This window comes from Phymastichus coffea, unplaced genomic scaffold (genome assembly GCF_024137745.1).
Source record: "Phymastichus coffea isolate CEN01 unplaced genomic scaffold, Cenicafe_Pcof_1.1 PCOF00068, whole genome shotgun sequence".
Classification (NCBI taxonomy): Eukaryota; Metazoa; Arthropoda; class Insecta; order Hymenoptera; family Eulophidae; genus Phymastichus; species Phymastichus coffea.
This window is the reverse complement of record NW_026706879.1, coordinates 1,249,783-1,272,160: the sequence shown is the minus strand read 5'-3', so window position 1 is coordinate 1,272,160 and position 22,378 is coordinate 1,249,783. Positions and strand designations below refer to the sequence as shown.

Genomic DNA, 22,378 nt, shown 5'->3' with positions numbered 1-22,378 from the left:
AATATTAAAAGAACAAACTTTCTAAGATTTAAGGGAAACTCGAGGTTCATAGCAATCTATTGATGTATATCAGCTCTATCAGTTACTAGCGAAGACTTAATAGTTAAGTATCTTAAAAGTGAAGTTACACTTTTAAGAATTTATTGTTCCTAATTGTCAAATGAAACAATGTAATATACTTTGCCTTCGTTATGTCATAAAAGATTTGCGGTATGATATGAGCAGCACTGTAATAAAAATCGAAATTGACCTGAATTGGATACAATATGTGAGGTAAAGTTCATTTACCTTATCGACTATTGATTTGTGATCAGAATGTGCATAAAGTGAAAGCCTGTATTGTTCATTTTCCGATATACCGTCAATAAGCAAACAGCTCATTCGTCATTTCCTTACGTTCTTCGCTGAATATATCTATGGTTTACGGGTAATTAATCGTGAACGCAACCTAGCAAGATACTTTCCGCGTCGATATATGAAGGCGATTGTGTCGACGAACAATTGACCACTCTCGTTTGGATTCCCGGCGAAAGGTTTTGGCGAACAACAATATCAGTGGGTTGACAGTGAAAGGTGGGGGAGCGAGGAACCTTTTGTGGCGTGGTATATTTAAACAGTGACATAGCTCGAAGATGCATCAGTCACGTCGCCACTGGCTTTGGAAACTCGAGTACTAGACGGCAACTTACACTTATCAATGTCGCTTCGGTTCTCAAGCCGAATATTACATTTGCGAATCTCGACAATTATGGCTGGATTTGTGAGTGCACCATTCTCGACAACTATTCTGACTACATAATTACATAAAACATATAACGCTGTATGTTTTTATGAAGTCATTGATTGAAAGTTATAATTGCTTAAATATTTATAATTGCTTAAACATTTTATAATTACTGAAATATTTATACAATAACAATTTATTAAGTAAAATTTCCAATAGCTAATTTGTAATTAAAATAATTTACAGCTCTTGATTACTAGCCTAATATCACAGGCAGCAGCTAATCCTATCATAGTACCCCATTGGGATAATCAAATCTATCTCCCGATCTTTCATCATCATCAACCTCAGTATCATCAAGCTATTGAAAGGTCCGATCAAGATATCCAACAACAGCACCACCAGCCCCAACCGCAACCAGAAGAACAGGGCTATGACAATTCGGACTTTATTGGAGCTTACAATGGTTTTGATAATCACCAGGACGAAGAATCTGTTGATAAATACCAGCAGCAGCATCAGCCATATGATTACTCAGGCTTTGAACATGGTTTTGATCAGCAGCACCAGCAGCAACCCCATTACGTGCATAGTGTACCTGTGTCCGAGCACGTCGAGGTGACCAAGCCAGTCGCAGTGCCTGTCTACAAGGAAATCGGTAATTCAAAGGAATTTACTTGCCTTTGGCTTTCTCGCCCAATGGATCAAAGCTCTCTGTTTCTCTCTCTCTCTCCCTCCCTTCCTCTCTTCACGCTACTTACACGTGTTTGTACCCTCAATTTGCTAATGCGCAATAAGAGACGCGTCACGGCCTATTGATTCGCTGCGCTTAATGGATGATTGCAACTTTGTGATTGGAATTTTCCATGATGTATTTCTTGATAAAGAGATGTTAATTTATTGGTTGAATTATTGAAAATATTACACCTTACATATAATTTTATAAGATAAAAAATGAAACATTTAAAATGTTTTATAAATCAATGCATGGATTTGTATTCAATAGTGTCTATTATATAATATTTTGTAAAAAAAAGTTCTATATAATTTATCAATCAATCCGCATTATTAATCAATCCAACAATAATATGCATAATTCTATACAGATTTTGATGTAAACAATATTAAAAATATTTCTTTATCCATTTGACAGGAATACCAGTACCTCAACCAGTAAAAATCAATGTGCCACACCCAGTAACGGTCGGAATACCTCAACCCTATCCAGTAGCAGTTCCTGTCTCGCAACCAGTGCCAATTCAGATCACAAAAACAGTTGCCGTGCCAGTTGAAAAGAAGGTACCCTATCCTGTGGAAAAACACATTCCCGTACCAATAGAGAAGCCCGTGCCGATAAAAATCGAAAAACACATTCCAGTTCCCGTGTATAAACCTTATCCTATTAAGATACCTGTATACAAAACAATTTATCACCATGATAAAGGGCATAGCAGTCATGGTCATGGACACGGCCATGATTATTAGCGCGTCGCACGCGGACAATTCATATATTTTGAGAAAGTCAAGGCTGTAATTGACTGAAAAATTGGTCAACTTTCATATTCGGATGTTTTTAGAGCGTCGAACTCATAAAGTTATCTCTTTCATAAACTATTTTTAAAAGTGTTATAAAATCAACAATTAAATTAAATTTTCAATTTTTGTTGAATATTAAGTTAGAAACTTTTATATTGAATAGTTAAATAATATCTGTAACTTTTTCCATCTTATATTACAATACCTTTATATTAAAACAAGCGTATGAAATATATGGAATCATCGATAAAAGTAACTTTCATCATGTCAGTAATTGAATATATTTTACGTTTTTACTTTGAGAGTACCACTTCTAATTTCCAGAAAGTGTTCGAGTGGGATAAGATAAATGATGATTTTATAGGTTTTGCGTCTATCTAATAGATTGACTTATGTATCGATTTTTTGTCCATATACTTGTATATACAGCTTAGTGGCAACGTAAATTCATGAGTCCTTTACTGCTGTCACTTTTTGTAAAAAAAGACTTTTTGTAATAAAAGTAGAAGAGAAAACATACGTCTAAAGATCAATGTCCAATAACCAGAGAAAGTGTATCTGTATGATTAAAAATGTACTTTTCTTTAAAAGACTGAATAATTGATTAGTCATCTGTACAACATTTATATGGTACAACTTTCTTAACACTCAGTGCCTGCAGCTTTTATAATCAACGACCAATATATTATTCTTGCATTATCCTATGTGCAAATCTTCTTTTGATTTTTACTTTTGAAAATTTTTTTCACGTAATCAAACTTTTAATATAGGCGTTTGAACTAGATATGTAAAATATTTTTATTGTGAAAATTACTAGTGAATAATTTATAAACCTGATATAAGTTTTTATACAAATCACTAGTAGTCTGTATGTTTAATACAAAAATAGTTTTAATTATAAGCTCTTCAGGTCAATCAAACTAAGTATTGTGTAGAAATAGATATATAAAAATATACTTCAAAAATAAATATATTAATAAAAACTTCAAGTAATTCACATTTTTTTATTTTTGATAGCATCAATATCGTTATACATTTAATTATAACATGTTTTAACACTTTTTGGAATTAAAATAGGAGAATCATAAAGTATAAGAAAGGGACTATTGATTTTCCCAGTAATGATCTATTCTTTAATTGTAAATGATGTAAACATGTAACTAAACTAAAATATTGATTTCATGGTTCTATCTGAGCATACTAACGTAATTCTGTATATGTACAACTTTCACTATATTTTTCAATAATAGTACATTGAAAAATCTCCGTAGAAAGTGACGTTTTTAGTCGAATAAGATAAAACTGTAATTAGGTCATTAGGTGAGATATATATCGGTTAAGAGTGTTGATCTTTTGTGGTATAATCGAGAGCGTAAGAGCTAGTAACGTACTGGAGAAACATGCTAATCGACCATAAAACTGCCGTATATACTGTGTAATAAAAAACTTTGAAAAATATAACAGAAGTGAAATTTTATTAATTTTATCATCCAAATTTTTCACCTTTTATGAATATTCTTTTCACAATTTTCAATTTGCTGTGTGAATTAATTAATTATAAGACTTAATTATACTTTCATTGTAATTAAATCACGTTGAATTTGGAAAATTCTTATACGTAATTCCATAATTGAAACATACACATTAACAGGTAAAATTAATAATATACTGAAGCTATTGACGGTGCAAAAGACTTTCAATGATTACGAGAAAGTTTAATAGAGCTATTTCTCAAATTGGCCTTTTTCGTCCGCTTTTTCAGTTCTAAGTAATCTGCCTTCATGGAAATAAGATTGCAACGTGCCTAATGTACAAAACCATGTGTAACTTCCATCACAAGTGGATAAGAAATTAAAAATACAAGTTCACTGCACTATTAGAACCTCTAGAGTGGGGTGTCTGCCCCATTTGCAATCAGATATATAAACAGATATATTCAGAACAGCGCCAGTTATTTCGGCGTCTCATTCGCATGAGTACACTTTAAAATGATTCTCACGGCAAGTAAAATAACACATTTCTTTAGAAAGTACTATATTAATTATATCTTTTAATTAATTTTTTTTCATTTCTTTCTGAGATATCAATTATCGATAGACAAGCATTTCTTAGAACCTAAAACTACGTTTTTCAATAAAATCTTCACCTTCAATTTTCTAGCTGTTAATCATTAGTATAGGTCAAATTTGTCAAACGAAAGGATTGAATGGTAGTTCAATAATTGGTAGAGAGTACTTTTTTGGTGAGAGAAGGTTAGACGAAGAGTTGGCTAATCATGATAATGGTTTACAATTGGCTGATGTTACGTACGATGCTGATTCGAAAAACTCTGCGACTAGTTGGGATTACTATGGTAAGAAAATATTTTTTTATAGAAAAATCTTTTCATTTTAAATATTTGTTTCAGATGCAAATCATTAATAACTACAATAAAAATATCTTTTCTATTACAACAATAAAACGTTGAAATTTATATTGCTTTTTTTATTTTAAATCATTAAATTGTATTTCATAATGAGCGTAGGATGGATTTCTTTTTGTTAGTATTGCAAAGCTTTATGAAAATAAAGCAATTCTGCATGGATCATGAAATGTATTTTTGAGCATGATAGCCAAAAATTAGTAACAAAGGTGTGATCTTGACATTCATTTGCGAAAAAGATATTTATAGCATTGTCAATGAAAGCTCCAAATTCGTTTTTATAATAGTTATTTCAAGCAGTAATTAATTGTAAAAATTATTGAGACCGTTTACCGTCTAAATACTTGTTGAAGATATTATATATTTTTTATTTATGATCTTGAATAAAATAACATTATAATAACATTGCTTTTTACAAAAAAAAGGAAACATTTTTCTATGTTTTAAACATATTTGCAATCTATAGAGCTTTCTTAAGCGTTCAGTAAATAATGAAAAATATGTTATTTTGCTCACAGATCCACGTGGTGTCAATCATATTAACGACTCATCAGATGAAAAGCATTCATTGCATGGACTTGATTCGTGGTTGACTGATGTTCTTATTGGCAAAGATTTTAAGGGATTAGTGAAACCAGTTATAACAGAAATAGGCATGTTTGAAAATTCTTGTTTATAAAAAATTACTGCTAACTAATGTAATAACTTTTAAATCTATAGGACATCCAGTATATAAAGATTATAAGATAGAAATTCCATACCCAAAAATAGATCAAATAACGCAACCTTATCCATTGTTAGTTCCAATGTTGCATCCGGTACCGTATGAGGTAATTTATTTAAATATTTTATAATAGATTTTAAGTAGTAATATAAAATGTTTCTTTTGTCAAATATATGAATATATTTTGAGATTTAAAAAATATTGAATTTTAGGTTATTAAAACAATTGTAAAAACTGTTGAGAAAAAAGTTCCAACGCCAGTTGAAAAAATTGTCCCGGTACCTGTTGAGAAGCCAGTACCATTTGAAGTTGTAAAACACGTTCCATTATTCGTTGAAAAAAAAGTTCCTATTAAAATACCAGTATATAAAACTATACATCATAGAGTTTACTGAAACGATGAAGCCTATTATATGAAGACGATATTATGCAATAAGCCTCCATTTCTTTTATTTGTCATAAAAAATTATTATAATTCGATAAGATAACTAAAATATAATTATTGTTAAATTATCTATGTATTACATAATATTTCAGAAAATTTAATAAACGCATAGATTTATTAAATTTTAATATTTAATTAGATTATTTTGTATATTAAAACAAAATTATAATAATCTTGAATAAAAGATAAATATTTTGAATACCTAATGAAGTCAAAATATTGACAATATCGCTAAAGACAAAACGTAACACTGAATGATTCAGATATAATTACATCTTTTATCATGATAGTAATTGTAATAAAAAAAACAAGAAAACCAACAGATTACAAAATCACCTAAATAAACTTATCAGCAAACTTTTCAAGACATCTATCAAAAACACCAGACTTAAAAAACATCAACTAATGAATGCATAAATAACCCCTAATCTATTTTTCACATTCTAAAACAGACAGAATATTAACTGGAGTATTCTTCCGAATCTCATGTACATATCTCTTATAATAATAACATTTACTTATTGTTATAAAGTATAAGACAGATCGTAAATAAGCTTGGTGCAATAAAAACAGAAAAAAAATGTTATTACACTCATGCTATATCTTATAATAGCCTAAAATATCTAAACTAACACTTGTGCTACATACCGGAAAAAGAACTTTTTTATTACAGCAATTATTCATTTATGTAAATAAAGTCATAACTTAGAATAATGTGTTACTTAATCCAACATATTTAATTCAAATTAGTGCAAATAAATAAATTCTACTAACTTATAATTCTTGATAATTAATTTATTATTTATGATAATTAATTATTTATTTATTATTAATTATGCATTAATTTTTACATATACCAAATATTTTGGTATATAAATAATCTAATCAATGAATTAAATTTTATAAGTTCAATTTTTTAGTTGAAAATATACTTTTGCTTTCAGAGTGCAGATAATACATATTAGATAATTTTTTGATAATTTTTTTATAAAAATAATAAGCTCTATCTAAAAATAAAATTGTCAAAAGCTCAATGCGGAATAACAATCCTTTATTAATACGAAAGTTATTGGTGAGGTTATAATCCAACCGTTAGACTTAATGTTTAGTGGAGGTCGTTATATTAATGATATTTAGCTATCAATAAATATAACTAATCACAATTAATGTTGGCGTACAAGAAACAAATAAATTGCAAAAACCTATAAATTTGATAAGAGCACGGTAGTAATAGAAGCGATGAAAGACTCCTAGAGAGAAAAAGATAAAGGAATGATTGCTTTAAACACTTTTACACTGAGCATATCGTATTCCTTCAACATATTTAAATACTACCTTGACTATTATTCAACCGATAGAACTTCCGATGCTCAATTATGATTGAAACAATATACCAATTGGAATTTTTCTCGATTATTAGCTTTCTTATAACCAAAGTTATTTCTAAATTATTAAATGTTTTTAATATTGCCTTTAAGAATATTTGCACACGTGATGATAAAATCTTATATCATCAGTGAATCAATTTTAGAGATAGCTAGAAAAAAATGTCATAACTAAAGAAATTAGTAATTCTTTTTAACGGATATGACAAGATGAGAGATTATAACTGCTCTTTGGTAGAAACTAGTTTCTAACAATGTTAGAAAAGTATGGGAATTTTTACTTACTCAGAACACGTTACAACAAAGCTCAATAAAAGACTTTCACTAAATGTTAAACGCTTAACAACATGGACAGAAGTTCTACAAATTCCAATTTTATATTTTTCTGAGGCGAAATAAAAAAATTTGAATCTACTTCTTGAATAAGGCAATTTTTTGTCTAGTAAGAAAATTGTTTGAATTTCTGCCATTAATATTCATATATAATGTAGTATTTTTTGGAAAGTATTGTAAGGTATGTAGAAAAATTAACTCTGGTGATCAATTCTACCGATTAATATTCTCTTTAATATTTATTATTATTTTTTATTATATACGATTCAGCAACTAATTTGTTAAGCATGCGGAGTAAAGTTTTATAAAGTAAACAAGTTTCTTTTTTATGCATGAAATTCGTATAAATATACAAATAATTGAATAAAACTTTAGAAATACTTTAATTATATTGAAGGGTCTAAAAATCCATATTTACAGTGGAATGGTCGATGAATAATTATTTAGATTATTAGTAGTTCTTAATGACTATGGAAAAGTAGTCTGCAGTTACAACAACTTGAGAGTAGTTTCCGTATCTGCTCTACCTTCCGCGATGGACAATTGAAGAAATAATTGGAGAAGGGAGCAAGATTACAAGAGCAGATACGAGAGAAAGGTGGCGGATACAACGAAAGTATATAAGCTTAGAACGTAGCATGACTGACGACATTCAAACTTTTGTGGGTTCTTCTGTATCGTGAAACAAGAAAAAACTTTGCAACATGCTTAAAATTGTAAGAAACAGTGAAAAGTTTAGCTGCATATCAATTTACTGATTAATTAAATATTTCTCGTTACAATGCAATTCCATTATTATTTTACTAGGTGCAAAATGGATATGAATTGGACAAATAAAAGACTATTATTTGTTAAATGAATTCAAAGCCAAATGGCAAAATGATAATCGGAAATTCTTAATTATCTCATATTTTATTGAAGAATAACATTTTTTATCAACAACTTCAACACCATCTTCAAAGATTATACAAATGATATAATTTCTTCTAATTAAATTTTTTAATAGAATTTTTGTGTTTAGATATTGATACTGAGTACAGGGTTATGTATCTCTATAGTATCTGCCAGTGACTACGGAGACCACGGGCATCATACTTACGAAGAAAAAACACATAAGGTTGAAATACCCATATATAAAAAATTCGGTAAGACAATAATACACAATGTATAATACTATTTAAGATTGAAACTTTCAACTAAATATCAACATAATAATTATTTTTACATAATTTGTTTATCTTAGCGATTCCAATACCTCATCCCGTACCTGTTAAAGTGCCTCAAGAAATAAAAATACCAATTCCGCAACCATATCAAGTACCGCTGAAAATTCCACATCCTCAACCGGTCGAAGTTATCAAACACATTGAAATTCCAATTGAAAAGCTAGAACCTTATGTCGTAGAAAAACAGGTGAGTGCGATAATTAATAATTATCATTCTGAATACCCTGATATGAATCTTAAAACATCGAAAATTACATCTTTTTGTAATAAGAGGATAACTCTTACCTTGAAAAAAAATAACTCTTAAAATAGGTAGCAAGTGAATTCCTCTCATTACTAAAGATTACTCTCAGATTCGAGGAATTATCATTTTAAGAAATAAATCCTTTCGTCACAAAAGGATATCTTATTGATAAAAAAGAGGATCTCTCAAGATCACAATCCACTTACTCTCAAAAGGCCTTTTTGTATCATCGTAGATAATGACTTTTTGTCATATGCAAGTTGACATTATAAACATTATAAATGTCTTTTAAACAATCTACATTCATATAATGCAGTACGTGTATTCTAGAATTGGTTTAGTTTGAGTAGTTGAGTACGGACTAATTAATATTGGTGGTTGCTTTCAAGTGCGTAAATAAGATTTACTCAAGATAGGTGAATAACTCTAATCTATTCACATTCCCTATATACAATTTTTCAATAGTATTACACCAATAACTGTCTACAGATGATTTGTATTCTTTTACTAACAATACTTTTAAAATCATGACAAAAACGCGTTTTTTATCACAGAATAATTTATAACAGATTTCATTGAAACTATCAAAGATCTTGAAAATTCCTATTTGATAATTCATGTTATATATGATTGTAGTTAGAATACAAATTTGAAACTACTGGTTCGAAGTGTGTGAAAATAACACCAACTGAGCATATATACTTGTACACTTTCTCAGCATGAACAAATGAATAAATTCGCTGAAATAACAAAGATATATAGGGGATCGTAAAACAACAAAAATGTTATAATTGAAACGCTGAGTTTGGTCATTTACCTCTAGAGCGTAAACAATGTAGCGACTATCACGGGAATTGAAAAAGTTCAGGATACAAAACAGACGCCGAGAAAAAGTTCGCCTAAACTACAGGCAACCACTTCGGCGTCGGTGGTAGTTCGGACAGAGGCGCGCAGGCTTTGAAAATACAGTTAAATAGGCCAATCTGGGCAAAACTCGGATGGATGGGAAAGGCGACGACATAAGAAAGGCCGGCTTTTGCAGGAAGCGATCGGTATATTGTATAAGTTTGCTAATGTGGGGGTGATTATTCTTGTTTTCAGGTGCCGTTCGTCGTGGAAAAACCTTATCCAGTTTATGTGGAGAAAAAGTTTCCAGTACCGGTAGCCAAGCCGTACCCAGTTCACGTTCCTATCTATAAGCACGTCATTGTACACTCGTCGAAAGGGAAAGGCTGGCACTGACATGCACATTCGTGTATTTTTAATTCCTCGATGACTTTGATATAGAAACAGTTCATAGTCAATGGAATAGACATTTAAATCTATTTATATATATATATATATATATATATATATATATATATATATTCCTACCGGTAATATTTTTATTATAAGGCAGAAACTTTCATTTTATGTATATAATATTATTAGTTGATAGAACATAAGTTTATTATTAATGCAGTACGTAACTATTACCTATATCACACGTATACAATAAATACGTGAACCTCAATTCATAGTCGATATACAATGATAAAAAGGTTTTATTTTCTATTATCTTTATGCTATGTGTGATTTTTCCTTGTATAATAATGTAGTACGACTGAAAGCATTTCATTTTATTCAAACTCATTAAGTAACTCGTTAGTGTAGTGAAATAAGTAATTCATTTTTTACAAACCACCTTGGACATAATTGTTATTCCATATCATTGCTCGATTCTATCAGATGAATGAAAATTTTTTTATTTTTTAATATAACTAAATTAAATATATTCAAATATATAAAAAATAAAAATCTGTTTCTAACGTTTAATGGACTGATTTCATTATTATTCCCTGAAAAATTAAATATATTTCAACGTAAGAGTATATAGTTTTCATTGTTCATTTTTTGAATAAGCAATATTCTTTGTTTTTAAACTTTCATTAAAAAAGATTATTAGTGTTATTATAGCAATATTGGGTATCTTATGTGTTTTTTACGTATTGTTATATGTGTTTGTTATATTGTATTACTATAAGTATTAAATTTCTATAGAATGTGCTTAAATTAAATTCCTGTGTAGTTTCTAAGTAAAGAGATTTAAGGTTAGAGATTTTATATAACTTTATTATTCGAAATAAGTATTATCAGTAAAAATCAATTTCTGATAGTATGGCCAAGACCACAAGTATATATAGTTTGTACTATTTTACGTATATTTCGATTTTTTATTTATTAATAGGATAAGACTTACAAATATTTTTAAATGATTTTGCATAGATAATATTGCGATTTTATAATAATTGATTTAATATTAATTAAAAATAGCGCTTGAGAAAATAGCAAATTTGCACCAAAAACTCCATTATATTATATTAATAGCATCGCAGCAGAACCAGTTATGTACAAATTTTATGAAACTTGAGTATTCTTACTATTTGAATAAAGTTTTTGAAAATATCATGTGCCAAAAATCAGAATTAAATTAAATCTCTTAATGTTCACGATATATAATCGGTCTAGTTGTTTTTCACAAAAATTTTGCTTAATTCAAATTCTAAATGTGTCCATTATAAAGTATTTATTGATATAATATTATTACTTAGTGCTAATTATGATCATACTATATGTTTTTATTATATATTTCGATCAACTATGCCAAAAAAACTCTGTTATACTAGTAAAATTAAAAAAAAAGATTTTTATTTTAGATGTACTATTTATATTGGTCTCATACTTTGATCATTTTAGCTCAACATCGATTATCAGAAGAAGTTTGCTGAATTCCGTTATTTATTTAAATATTTACTTGAATAACTTGAAATCACTAAAAGAAAACAACTTAGCTAGTTTTTTAGGGACACCACAGATATATACTTTGTAGAGAATAATAAACTACTTAACACGTGATTTTCTCGCCGTCTGATTTAACTAAAATTAACATAGATACAGGATGTCATCTATACGCATTACGTCACAATTACAAGTGCAATTATTTTTATATTTATTAAATCGCACACTCGTTTAACACTCTGCATATCTGTTAATTTCAATTATTTTGTTATTGCTACAAACGTGGAAATAACGAAATATAATTATTCGAAAGGATTCGCAATTTCCGTATTAAATTCCAAATTGTAGAGGTTCTAGTCCCGTTCAAAAATATAGCAATGCCAGTATTTTTTGAAAACCGCAAAACTACAATTCTCTTCTCACTTTCTCCAGAATGATGTTGTCACCAGTTCAATAAATCTCAATTTTTATCTCCTTATAAGCGAACTATTGTTTCTCAGTGTATAAATGTAACCGACTCTCTGTCCGAGTTTTCTCGCAACATACATGAAACGCCCATTCGCTCGTGATCTCGATTCGCCATAATCAGCCATAATAGCAAGCCAACAACTTTTACCCGCGAACTCGCGCACCGTGGCAGCAACTCTACACTTTCACCGTTTGGCTATTTTGACGACTGTTATGGCAATTCAAATCTCAAGGTTCGGCCAAGCCCAATGGCTAAGGGGCAGCTTGCGGTGACGCAAGGATGCTATAACGCTGCACCGAAGACTCTTTACGGTGAAGCGCAGTGTCGCGGATAGATTTCATCACGAACACTGCGGCATTGAACATTGACGCTCACGGCTCCAGTTTAGGGATAACGATTAGATGTTTCGTGAATTCTAGGCTGCGCACCTGCAGCCGATTCGGAGACTCGTTGGTATTTGCTAGTTGCTTTATAATTTGACTCTAACGACTTCAGTTTCCAGGAAAAACTTTTGCCATGTTGTTCTAATCCAGCAGAAGTATTTCAATTCACTTAGGAAATTTCATATCTACAAAAAGATCTGGATTGAAATCTAAAATGTTTAAAATACATATAGAACAATAGAAATTTTATTGTTCATATCGACTCAAGAAAATGATGATCAATACGAATAAAAGAATGTTTTCAATTTCAGTAAAACGTACTATGTCTAATGAGACAATTAAGAATACACACAGCGCACTTGTATTGGGTTGACAACCTTACTCACGAAGTACATATTTATTACTCAGAGCAAAAGCCTATGGACGCGTGATAATTCATGTGTGTTATATTCGAGATAAGTACCGCAATGAAAGTGCCACGACTTCAAAAACATAAGTGTAAATATAATGATTAGTGGAAATTTTGACGCTATGCGAATCATTGAAATAGCAGAAGAGAAACTCTTCCGTGTGGTTGGTTTGTAGCGGAACTCGCAGAGTCCTACTCATTTGAAGAAAACGTTTATCTTAACAGCAACGCGAATTCAGTGCTTCGGCGTAATAGAAGCTTGCGCCGCAATATTGGTTTCATTACGTCGGCGTACGTTAGCCTCAGCCGAGGCAAACAACAAGCATGAGAGCGTCGCAATCGTCTGCAGTTCTTTTATAAGAGATAGAAGAAGGGAGAAAGTTCAGCATCGGCTATATAAAGCACTTGACCGTGACTTTGAGAGCGTCATAGCTGTAGAGAACTTTGCGACGGTGCTACTAGCGTACATTTGAATGCGGTTCAAGCGGATTAATTCAGCGATCCAACAGTTATCGCTTAATCCACAACGATGAAAATTCTCGTGAGTTGTATTATTGATACCTTTGAGCATGAAATATAAATAATTTCATTTGTTTCAATACCACGTGACACTTATATCATATTAGTATGGTAAACGAATTATTGTTCATTCTTTTGTAATATAACGTTATCATTGTTCAATGTAAATAATTATTTTCAAATTTTTATTTTTCTATTTTCAAAAACATTTTTCGCTTACAAAGGCACAATTAATTTATAACAATTTCTTTACAAATTTGAATGTGTCAAGAATTGTAGCTATTTGATATCTTTTATAATTTCTTGAATGTTTTGGAATTGTATAATAGAGTTTTAACTCAAACGATTATATTTGTACAGATTATAGCAGCAGTCTTAGGGGCTGCACTAGCAATTTACGAGGAAGGTCATGGAAGGTCAACATACCATGAAACTCACCGACCTGTAGAGATTCCAATATACAAAAAGTATGCTATTCCTATACCACATCCTATCCCAGTATCGGTGACTCAACAGATTAAGGTACCAATTCCTCAGCCATATCAAGTCCAGGTACCAGTTCCGCACCCAGTTCCAGTCGAAGTTGTGAAACACGTCGAAATTCCCGTAGAAAAACCTGAACCATATATAATCGAAAAAAAGGTACTTTTCATATCAGTACTTAAATTATGCAATCCACTTTTACAAGTAAAATTAATTCAAATAAATTTTACTTTCGATACACTTATTTTTACGAAAATACTTCACATCTTTCAACTTAAAAGATGATGTGAACTCTGTTATAAAATAAAAATACTTAAGTTTCAGGGTTTCATATTATAGTGATTTTATTGAGATTTATGGGGCTTGTATTATATATATTGACAAATTAAGTTACTCCATAAGCTTAAATGCTCTTCAATGAATAGCTCTATTGCAATTTAAAGATTAAAGATAGAAAGCTGAGATCAAATCCACCATTTAAAAAATTTGTTAGAACCCTTCAAGAGTTTGACAAAATTAACATTTGACTAAACAGTAAATTAATTTATTAATAAAACCATTTTACTGAATATATTATTCATAAATTTTTAAACGGCAATCTTTTGAAGACTTCAATATTATTTTCACTTTATTTTTTGAATATAGGTATATAAGATGAAGCCCTAAAATACAGATATTATTTAAACATTTTTTTGTTTTCACTAAAATTTTTCGCCTGAACGTCTGAGAATCTCCTTCTAAAATATTGTTTAAACCTTAATATTGATTATTAAATTTTGTTTCTTGTAGGTACCATATGTCATTGAAAAACCATATGCTGTGACAGTGGAAAAACACTATCCAGTGCCAATTCCTAAACCTTATCCAGTGCACGTACCTGTTTATAAACACGTATTTCATCATGAAAGTAAAGATTGGGATCGATAACCTTTTATTACACAGAATAAATAGAAATAGGATCTAGTTTACTTGTAATAAATGTAATTTTATAGTGTTTAATATTAATTCGTACTCCTGAAAATAACCGTACAAAATGGCTGTAATATATTTTGTTATTTTACATATAAAAATGTCCAATATTTATTAAACTTTTGTTACTTATAACATAGAATATTTTTTTTTTATGACTTGTTATTTTACATACTAAAAAATTGATTATAAATTTGAGAATGTGCAATCTACATATTTGCTTCTGATATCTAATTTCATTTTTATAAATGTATCGTGTGAAACAAGTGCATATTTGGGACAACTTTGAATTATCGTTAAAAATATATTGAAAAAGTATACTTTTTTGTAATAAATTCTTTATTTGACTAAAAAATCATAAAAATAAAAGCATATTCAAGAACATAGTCATATTAAATTGCATATACTCGTATTATTAAATAAAAATATTGTCGGATTTGTATAAAAAACAAGCGTATTAGTGTGATCACGGTGATACGCTTGATCTAATGATATTCTTTATCATTAGATACTCTAATGATAAAGATTGACATGAGCTTAAACGACTGCGATGAAAAGGAGGAGTAAGCCAGCCTTAGTGTTGGAGCATGCATATACCGGAAATTGTTCAAACGTCTAAAATAGCACTGCAACTCCAACATCGGAACTTTAGCGTTAGGCTTGCAACATTGGAGCTTCAGCGTTGCAGCGTTACAGTTTCAGCTTGCGCCAATGCTATTTTAGACGTTTGAACAATTTTCGATATAACTGTGCTCTAATGATAACACTGGCTTATTCTTCCTTAATATCGCAATTTTTTGAATTCATATCAGTCTCGTCACTATAGTTTCACTGTGAACGTATTATAAAACGATTAAGTCGTGGTTATAAATTAATTTCAAAACAATAAAATTTTACTAAATTACAAGTATTTTTAATTGATTGTCATTCAAAAAGTATGTTTACCTTTTCAAACTACATTTTCCAACAACTATTTTTACATATTTTTCCATAAAGGTCATGAAAAGTATGAAAACTATCTATTCAAAAATCAATATTTATATCAACTACAAAATCGGTGATAATTATATCGATTAAATGTTTGTATTGATTGAACGGTCATTAAAAAAATAATCTAAAACCCTCTAATTCTAAATTAAATACTACCTTATGGTAGATTTAAATTTTATACCAACTATATCTACTTAAAAAAATTTGGAATTCTAAACGTACCAAAGTCAGATTTATTCATTCTGCTTATGCTCGATATCGCATAATTGAAGAATTAATATATCGGGCTAAAATTGTAATACTATAATATTGTATAATTTTATATACTTACATATTCATATTACATTGAGTAAGATGCAGATTATATTTTTTTAAAGAAATGTATTTCACTTTTACCAGTAATATACGTAAGCACCAGTATGATAGCAAACATTTGTTTAAGATATAGAAGATGTAACAACTGCAAGGGGATTTTGACAATGAATTGTTAAAACGAATAGGTTGGCTTTACTATTGAAACATCAAAACATTTTTAAAAATTTGTACTGATAGGTATGATTTTCAGTCGAGCTATTTGACGCCCCGTCTTGCTTGTGGTCAGGCATTCATTCAGGAAATATCTGGGCGAAACGTGCAGATTGCGCCAGCGTCGAGCGCGCAATGCCAGCGACTGCTGCTTTTTGCACCGCTTAAGGGAATCTCAAACGGACGTTCGCTACATTTTTCATTCTCCGTCACTCTCTTTTCATCGGCTCTGCGCATTTAGTTTACTTAAGGAAAACTTGCTTGCAAGGCCTGCAACTGGGGCAAAAGTTTATAAAACCGAGCAGTGCATTGAGCGGGTCTCTAGTTTTCGCCCAAGCTGCCGACGTGGTCGCCAAGCGGCGTTAATCTCTCTCTCTTTCTCTCTCTCTCTCTCTCTCTCTTACCCCTCCCCCTCTCTTTCTCATTCTGTTTTTATTGCGCTTCTTTAACTAGCAATATATCATTTGCGAGCTTTCATCCTGGGCTACAAAAGAGAATTTTTAAACATGGCTAAGTCGCTCGTAAGTGGCATTTAACGTTTGCTTTGACTTTGAAATTATTCAAGTAGGCTCTATTCAGTAAACGAGACTTGTGACATTTCATGCTAACTTGCAGCTTGTGAAAAAAATTTGATTGGAATATTTCATTGTTTTATTTTTCAAAATCAATAAAAGATTGTGAATAATTCATATTATAAACTCATTATATCTAGTTCTTTAAAAGTATTACAAAACGTATTGTCTATAAATATTTAATCTATACGTTATGTAGAAACTACTTAAAGCTTAAACTTTTTCAAGGACCCTCTTAATTACGTTTATTTTCAAATCCTCTTAAATAGTTGAGCAAATACAGTCTGTTCTACAAAAAGTTATAAATCGTAATTTCTATTTTTATGATGCTTATAATTTAATACATGAATTAAAAAATAATAGATACTTAATATATTTACAATAGGTATATAATAAAATGTGGTTAAATTTAGTTATAGAATAATAAGAAAAAAAATGATTTGAATAATCTTTTGTTTCATGATGATAATTTTTGTATTTTAGATAATATTTCTTCTTTGTCTCTCGAGCGTCTATTCAGACCCAGAGATGAAGGTAGAAATCTCCAAGGATGAAGTAGCGGAAAAAATTGACGACACATCTGCATCAGTTAAATCAAAAAGATATTCTTGGCCTGCTCATCCAACTCCTTGTCCGCCGCATTGGCCACATTATCAACACGGATGGCAAATGCCTGTTCATCATAAAGTCAATTTTATACAGCCTCATTACGTACCTAAGCCTGCAGTTTCAGTTATAAAATCTAATTCGGTGTGTATACTTATGATGTTAATAAGTTAACGCTAACAGCGATGTTGTGCAAACATGTTCGATTTTTTTCCATTTCTTGTTAAATTCTTTATTTTTGTTTGTAATGTGTTACTTTTTTTATTTGACAAATTAAACTACTTGAGTTTTTTCACATCCAATGGCAAATAATAGTCAAATTCACAATAATTTAGCAAAATTAATACGTCATCAACTAAAAATTATTAAAATATATAAAAACTGAAAATTACTTTCTTTTAGTAATAATTGATAAAGAGGATTTTTAACGAGCAATAGAATATTCTACCCCACAAATTTTCACAACTATTCTTAATTCTTTAAGATAAAAATCTTCTAAATTCAATTTTTTCATGAAGTCTTTTACCGCTTTAATTCATATTAGTGATTGTATTATTGAAGAAAAATAAGAAAGGCGCCTCTAACAAAATTTTTAATATTTCAAGGTATGGAATAATCCTTGGCAACAAAATTACGAATGGCCAAAACCATCTCATGGTTGGCAATCACCAGGTTGGCTTTCTGGTTGGAAATCGTCTGGTTGGCAGTCACCAGGTTGGCAGTCACCAGGTTGGCAGTCACCAGGTTGGCAGTCACCTGGTTGGCAATCTGGTTGGAACAAACCTTCATATTCTTATGCACCTAATTATCACAAACCTTCGTATCATGTTCCCATTCATAACGACTGGGTTAAACCAGTTGTTCACCAACCAGACTGTCCACCATGGCAACATGGCCATTCCCACACTGGCGTAGTATATGCACCACAGCATCAATATCATCATCAACCACAGATTGTTCACGTAGCCAAGCCACACTTTCACCATCCACAACCTGTCCATCATCAATACCATCATCAGCCACAAATTATGAAGGTGGTCAAGCCCCTATACCATCATCCAAAACCTCTTTATCATCATGCTGCATCTTTCCATCACCCTGTTCACCATCTTCCACATGTAGAGCCCTGTGACTAGTGGAAATGTTCATGGTCACAGAAGTACATAAGACAATATCATTTATCACGACGGCATTAGTTCGTTGTTTATTAAAATTGTACCTATGTAAAAATGATTTTTTTAAATTGTAATTACTATTTTATGTTTTTATTGCAAATAAATAAGTTACAATAAAGCCAAAGTTAAAATTATACCGAATATATTTCAATTACATTATTTAATTACAAAAAACTAAGACAGTTTTCAAAACGTTTTTATTAAATGCAATTTTAATTTTGGATATTTTCAGTCAGTATTAGCTATGTAACTAATTCTTCTAATTATTTATAGTTATTGTGCTGCATCACATACACGCGCACGAGCATGCACACACATACACACGGATGCATCCATACTAATACTAGTATAAAATAAATTTTGTTCCATATCTATTGTGCATCCGGTTTCTCGTCAATAAATATTATTGTATAGAGTTTCTAAATGAATAATTCAATAACTCAATATCATCTTATTTATAAAGGTTAAATGACGTGTTATTAGGTTTTTAAGAACTAAAAACCAATTTAACCAGTAATGTAATATTCCAATAATGTTTCGCCTTGCATATATTTATACCACCAATGAATACGTTGAGATGAACTATTTTAATTGTCAATCTTAAAAATATATTTCATAAGTTGCATATTTTATAACAGAAGTATGGTGCTATACTCGGTCCATATGAATAATTATTTATGCCGTTTATAGTGAGTTACCATTCAAAAATTAATGTGCATTATGTTATCACATATGCAAATTTAGTACGGAAATTGTTTGAATTTTTAAAGTCGCTATTCGAGAAGGTATATTTTAAATATTATAAAAATAGTCACTTGATTGTTTTACGTAACTATTACACCCGCGTAATGCAAAAATGAAAATATAAGCCATGCTATTTATATGTTATATTTTTTTATTACATTGATTTTCAAAGTCATGTTACAATTACCTATTGAAAATATTATATAGTTGAAATATTATAAAAAATAGTGATGTTTATATACCTGTGTAATAGATCAAGTAGTTGTGTAATGTAACGTTAAAAATTTATGATAAATTATGTTATAAACTGTATAAAATAACTCGATTTTATTTATTTCATGAATTTTAATGCTGTTTTCGAATGTTATTTAGAAAATATATCCGTTTTGGTTATTTTTTTAATGATTCACAACAGATAAATAACACAGTATACATATTATCTTTTAACAATTTAAATATATAAATAACAACTTTTCAAGAAAAATAATGCCTAGATTTGATTAAAATATAGATTGTGAGTCTAGTGAATAATGCTCTTACAACTTTAACATGGGACTACTCATTTCTTTTTTCTATTCATTGTAGCATCCGGGAAGATATTAATGGCTCATAGATTTCAATAATAATCACGTGTTCAACCGCGAACGTCCAGTAGGACGCGTATATAACACACGAGCTTCGAACACAAACAAATGAGTTTCCGTTCGCGGAACTAATTAGCAGATAGCTGATCCGCTGAGCATCGGCTATCCGTTCCATCCATTTTAATGGAAATCTAGTTTCGTCGGACGCAAAGCAATTGTATGATTGATCTGGAAAGGAAGAAATGAACCTATCAAAACAATGTATCATATAAAATTATATATGATCACACACACACACACACACACACACACACACACACATCATAATAGACAACGTTACGCAAGATGAAAGATATCTAGTTCTAGATGAAGCAAATTTTTCCCATCCACATCGAGGCGATCTGTAAGTTGCACATAAAATATGCGTGCCAGTGTTACCATGCCCGATTGTTGAAAAATCTCTTTCATTTTTTCGTTCTTCCCAGGACCTGATGAAAGACAAAAGGTGGTACTTGGTAGGGTCGGGTTAACCACACTATATAACTGTTGATCTCATGAACAGATGTTTCAGTCAAAGTGTGTTCCGTTTAGCCAGTTTTACTTATAATACTTGTCAGAATAAGTGAATGTTATGCATTTATTAGTGAGTACTCATTACAGATTAAAGGGATATTAAAATTTTTGTAAAACAGAATTTCAATAAATTTAATTTCTTTATTTTACGGTCATCATATGTACGAGTATAGTCTTATAAAAATATTTGAAATCATTGACTGTAGAAACCTATACCTATAATAAAATTGATCGCTTATATTTCAATAATAAATTAAATAGAGCATAAATTGAAAATTATATAATAATTTTAAATAAAAGAAAGGATTCATAAATAGTTTGTAATAAAATCGGTGTGTACACCGATACATTTTTCAAAAAATAATATCTAATTACATTTCTTTGCCTTTAAATGTATGTGAACGTAGGAAAAAACAAATAAATTCAATCAAAATCAATAAGCTACAGAAAAATATTTTGTACATTTGAAAATATAAAAATTTCTGTACAAAAAATACAGTAATTAAAAAAATTCACTCCACCCGATGATTAAAGTAAATACAGAACTGTTATCAGATACGTGCTATTATTTCGTCAGGTTAATTAAGAGTTTCAGTTACAGACACTCATGGTATAAAAAAATAATAATGAGCAATACCCCTTAAAGGCACTGAGTGAGCTGCTAACGAGAGACCGCTATCTTTCTTCCACACAAGCTGTCACTCCTTGTATTCTTTTTTCTCACGCGTTGCGAAAGTTGCTGCGTACACGCACGCGTATTACACACCAATAATATTGCACTACTGTTTCTCAAAGTTTTGTCTTGCGGCGACGACGCTGGCAAGTCTGTGCCAAGCTGCCAGGATACCTCTAGGCGCTCCTGAATTTCCTTATTTCTACTCTATACATCATGGCTATGGCGCCACAAGCTATCAAAATGTGCAGGTAGAAAATTACGGTTCAGTGCCAATTTCCGCAGAGGATCATGAACATCACTATCATTATCACACTCAAGAACAACCATTTATTATTGATGTAATTGCTGAAACTAATCATGATAGTAAGCTTTTTAAATATTTATTGATATCACTAAGTTTTTTGAAGGCTTTATAATTAGAAGTACCCTTTTTATGAATAGATCAATTTTATTAATAATTCTTCATATAGAAATTTTTCATCCTCATCAACAGAAATAAAATAATTTTTAAATATGTCTCGTCACAATTTTCAGAACAAGACGACCATGAGTCTTCGGTGTATGATGAGATTCCTGAAATTGATGAACATCAACATTTGGAACAAATAATTACTGTGGAAAACGGTAATGTTTAATTTTAGTATAGACTAATTTTTAAATAAAAGTGATACATAGCATGATTCAAAATGTGTAATTGACAATATATAAAAAAAAATTCATGCAAATCAGTTAGTAAATTATTAGTTTCATGCATAATATAATTTCAGTTGTTATGATTTGTAGATCATCACCAAGAACCGTCTTTGGATACTGATCATCCCGAAGATATGCATTATTATATTAGTCTAATTTACGGTAAGAAAAAAAAATTAAATTTCTTATTT

At 30.2% G+C, this 22,378-nt stretch overlaps 3 protein-coding genes and 1 long non-coding RNA gene across 4 annotated transcripts; all 4 read left to right on the top strand.

The window, feature by feature from the left end:
* The first annotated feature begins 748 nt into the window (after positions 1 to 748).
* Positions 749 to 10,281, top strand: LOC131667583 (titin-like). The gene is made up of 10 exons (XM_058941082.1): positions 749 to 760; positions 971 to 1,382; positions 1,878 to 2,183; positions 4,461 to 4,613; positions 5,201 to 5,335; positions 5,403 to 5,512; positions 5,619 to 5,792; positions 8,591 to 8,714; positions 8,813 to 8,982; positions 10,141 to 10,281. The coding sequence occupies exons 1-10, from the start codon at positions 749 to 751 to the stop codon at positions 10,279 to 10,281; spliced, it is 1,737 nt and encodes a 578-aa protein (XP_058797065.1).
* A 3,092-nt stretch (positions 10,282 to 13,373) lies between these two features.
* Positions 13,374 to 15,932, top strand: LOC131667567 (mantle protein-like). Its single transcript, XM_058941062.1, has 3 exons — positions 13,374 to 13,619; positions 13,958 to 14,239; positions 14,870 to 15,932. The coding sequence occupies exons 1-3, from the start codon at positions 13,608 to 13,610 to the stop codon at positions 15,005 to 15,007; spliced, it is 432 nt and encodes a 143-aa protein (XP_058797045.1). The 5' UTR covers positions 13,374 to 13,607; the 3' UTR covers positions 15,008 to 15,932.
* Positions 15,933 to 16,983: 1,051 nt separating this feature from the next.
* On the top strand, positions 16,984 to 19,030 carry LOC131667552 (uncharacterized). The gene is made up of 3 exons (XM_058941039.1): positions 16,984 to 17,085; positions 17,620 to 17,886; positions 18,348 to 19,030. The coding sequence occupies exons 1-3, from the start codon at positions 17,071 to 17,073 to the stop codon at positions 18,876 to 18,878; spliced, it is 813 nt and encodes a 270-aa protein (XP_058797022.1). The 5' UTR covers positions 16,984 to 17,070; the 3' UTR covers positions 18,879 to 19,030.
* A 2,579-nt stretch (positions 19,031 to 21,609) lies between these two features.
* LOC131667553 (uncharacterized) lies at positions 21,610 to 22,315 on the top strand. The gene is made up of 3 exons (XR_009302203.1): positions 21,610 to 21,742; positions 22,029 to 22,118; positions 22,278 to 22,315. It is a non-coding gene; the product is annotated as an uncharacterized LOC131667553 (long non-coding RNA).
* Positions 22,316 to 22,378: the final 63 nt, after the last annotated feature.

Coding starts and splice junctions, on each gene's coding strand:
- LOC131667583 (XM_058941082.1), top strand. Junction 5,513..5,618: donor TGCATCCGGTACCGTATGAG/GTAATTTATTTA, acceptor ATTGAATTTTAG/GTTATTAAAACAATTGTAAA. Junction 8,715..8,812: donor ACCCATATATAAAAAATTCG/GTAAGACAATAA, acceptor TGTTTATCTTAG/CGATTCCAATACCTCATCCC.
- LOC131667567 (XM_058941062.1), top strand. Junction 14,240..14,869: donor CATATATAATCGAAAAAAAG/GTACTTTTCATA, acceptor TGTTTCTTGTAG/GTACCATATGTCATTGAAAA.
- LOC131667552 (XM_058941039.1), top strand. Junction 17,887..18,347: donor CAGTTATAAAATCTAATTCG/GTGTGTATACTT, acceptor TAATATTTCAAG/GTATGGAATAATCCTTGGCA.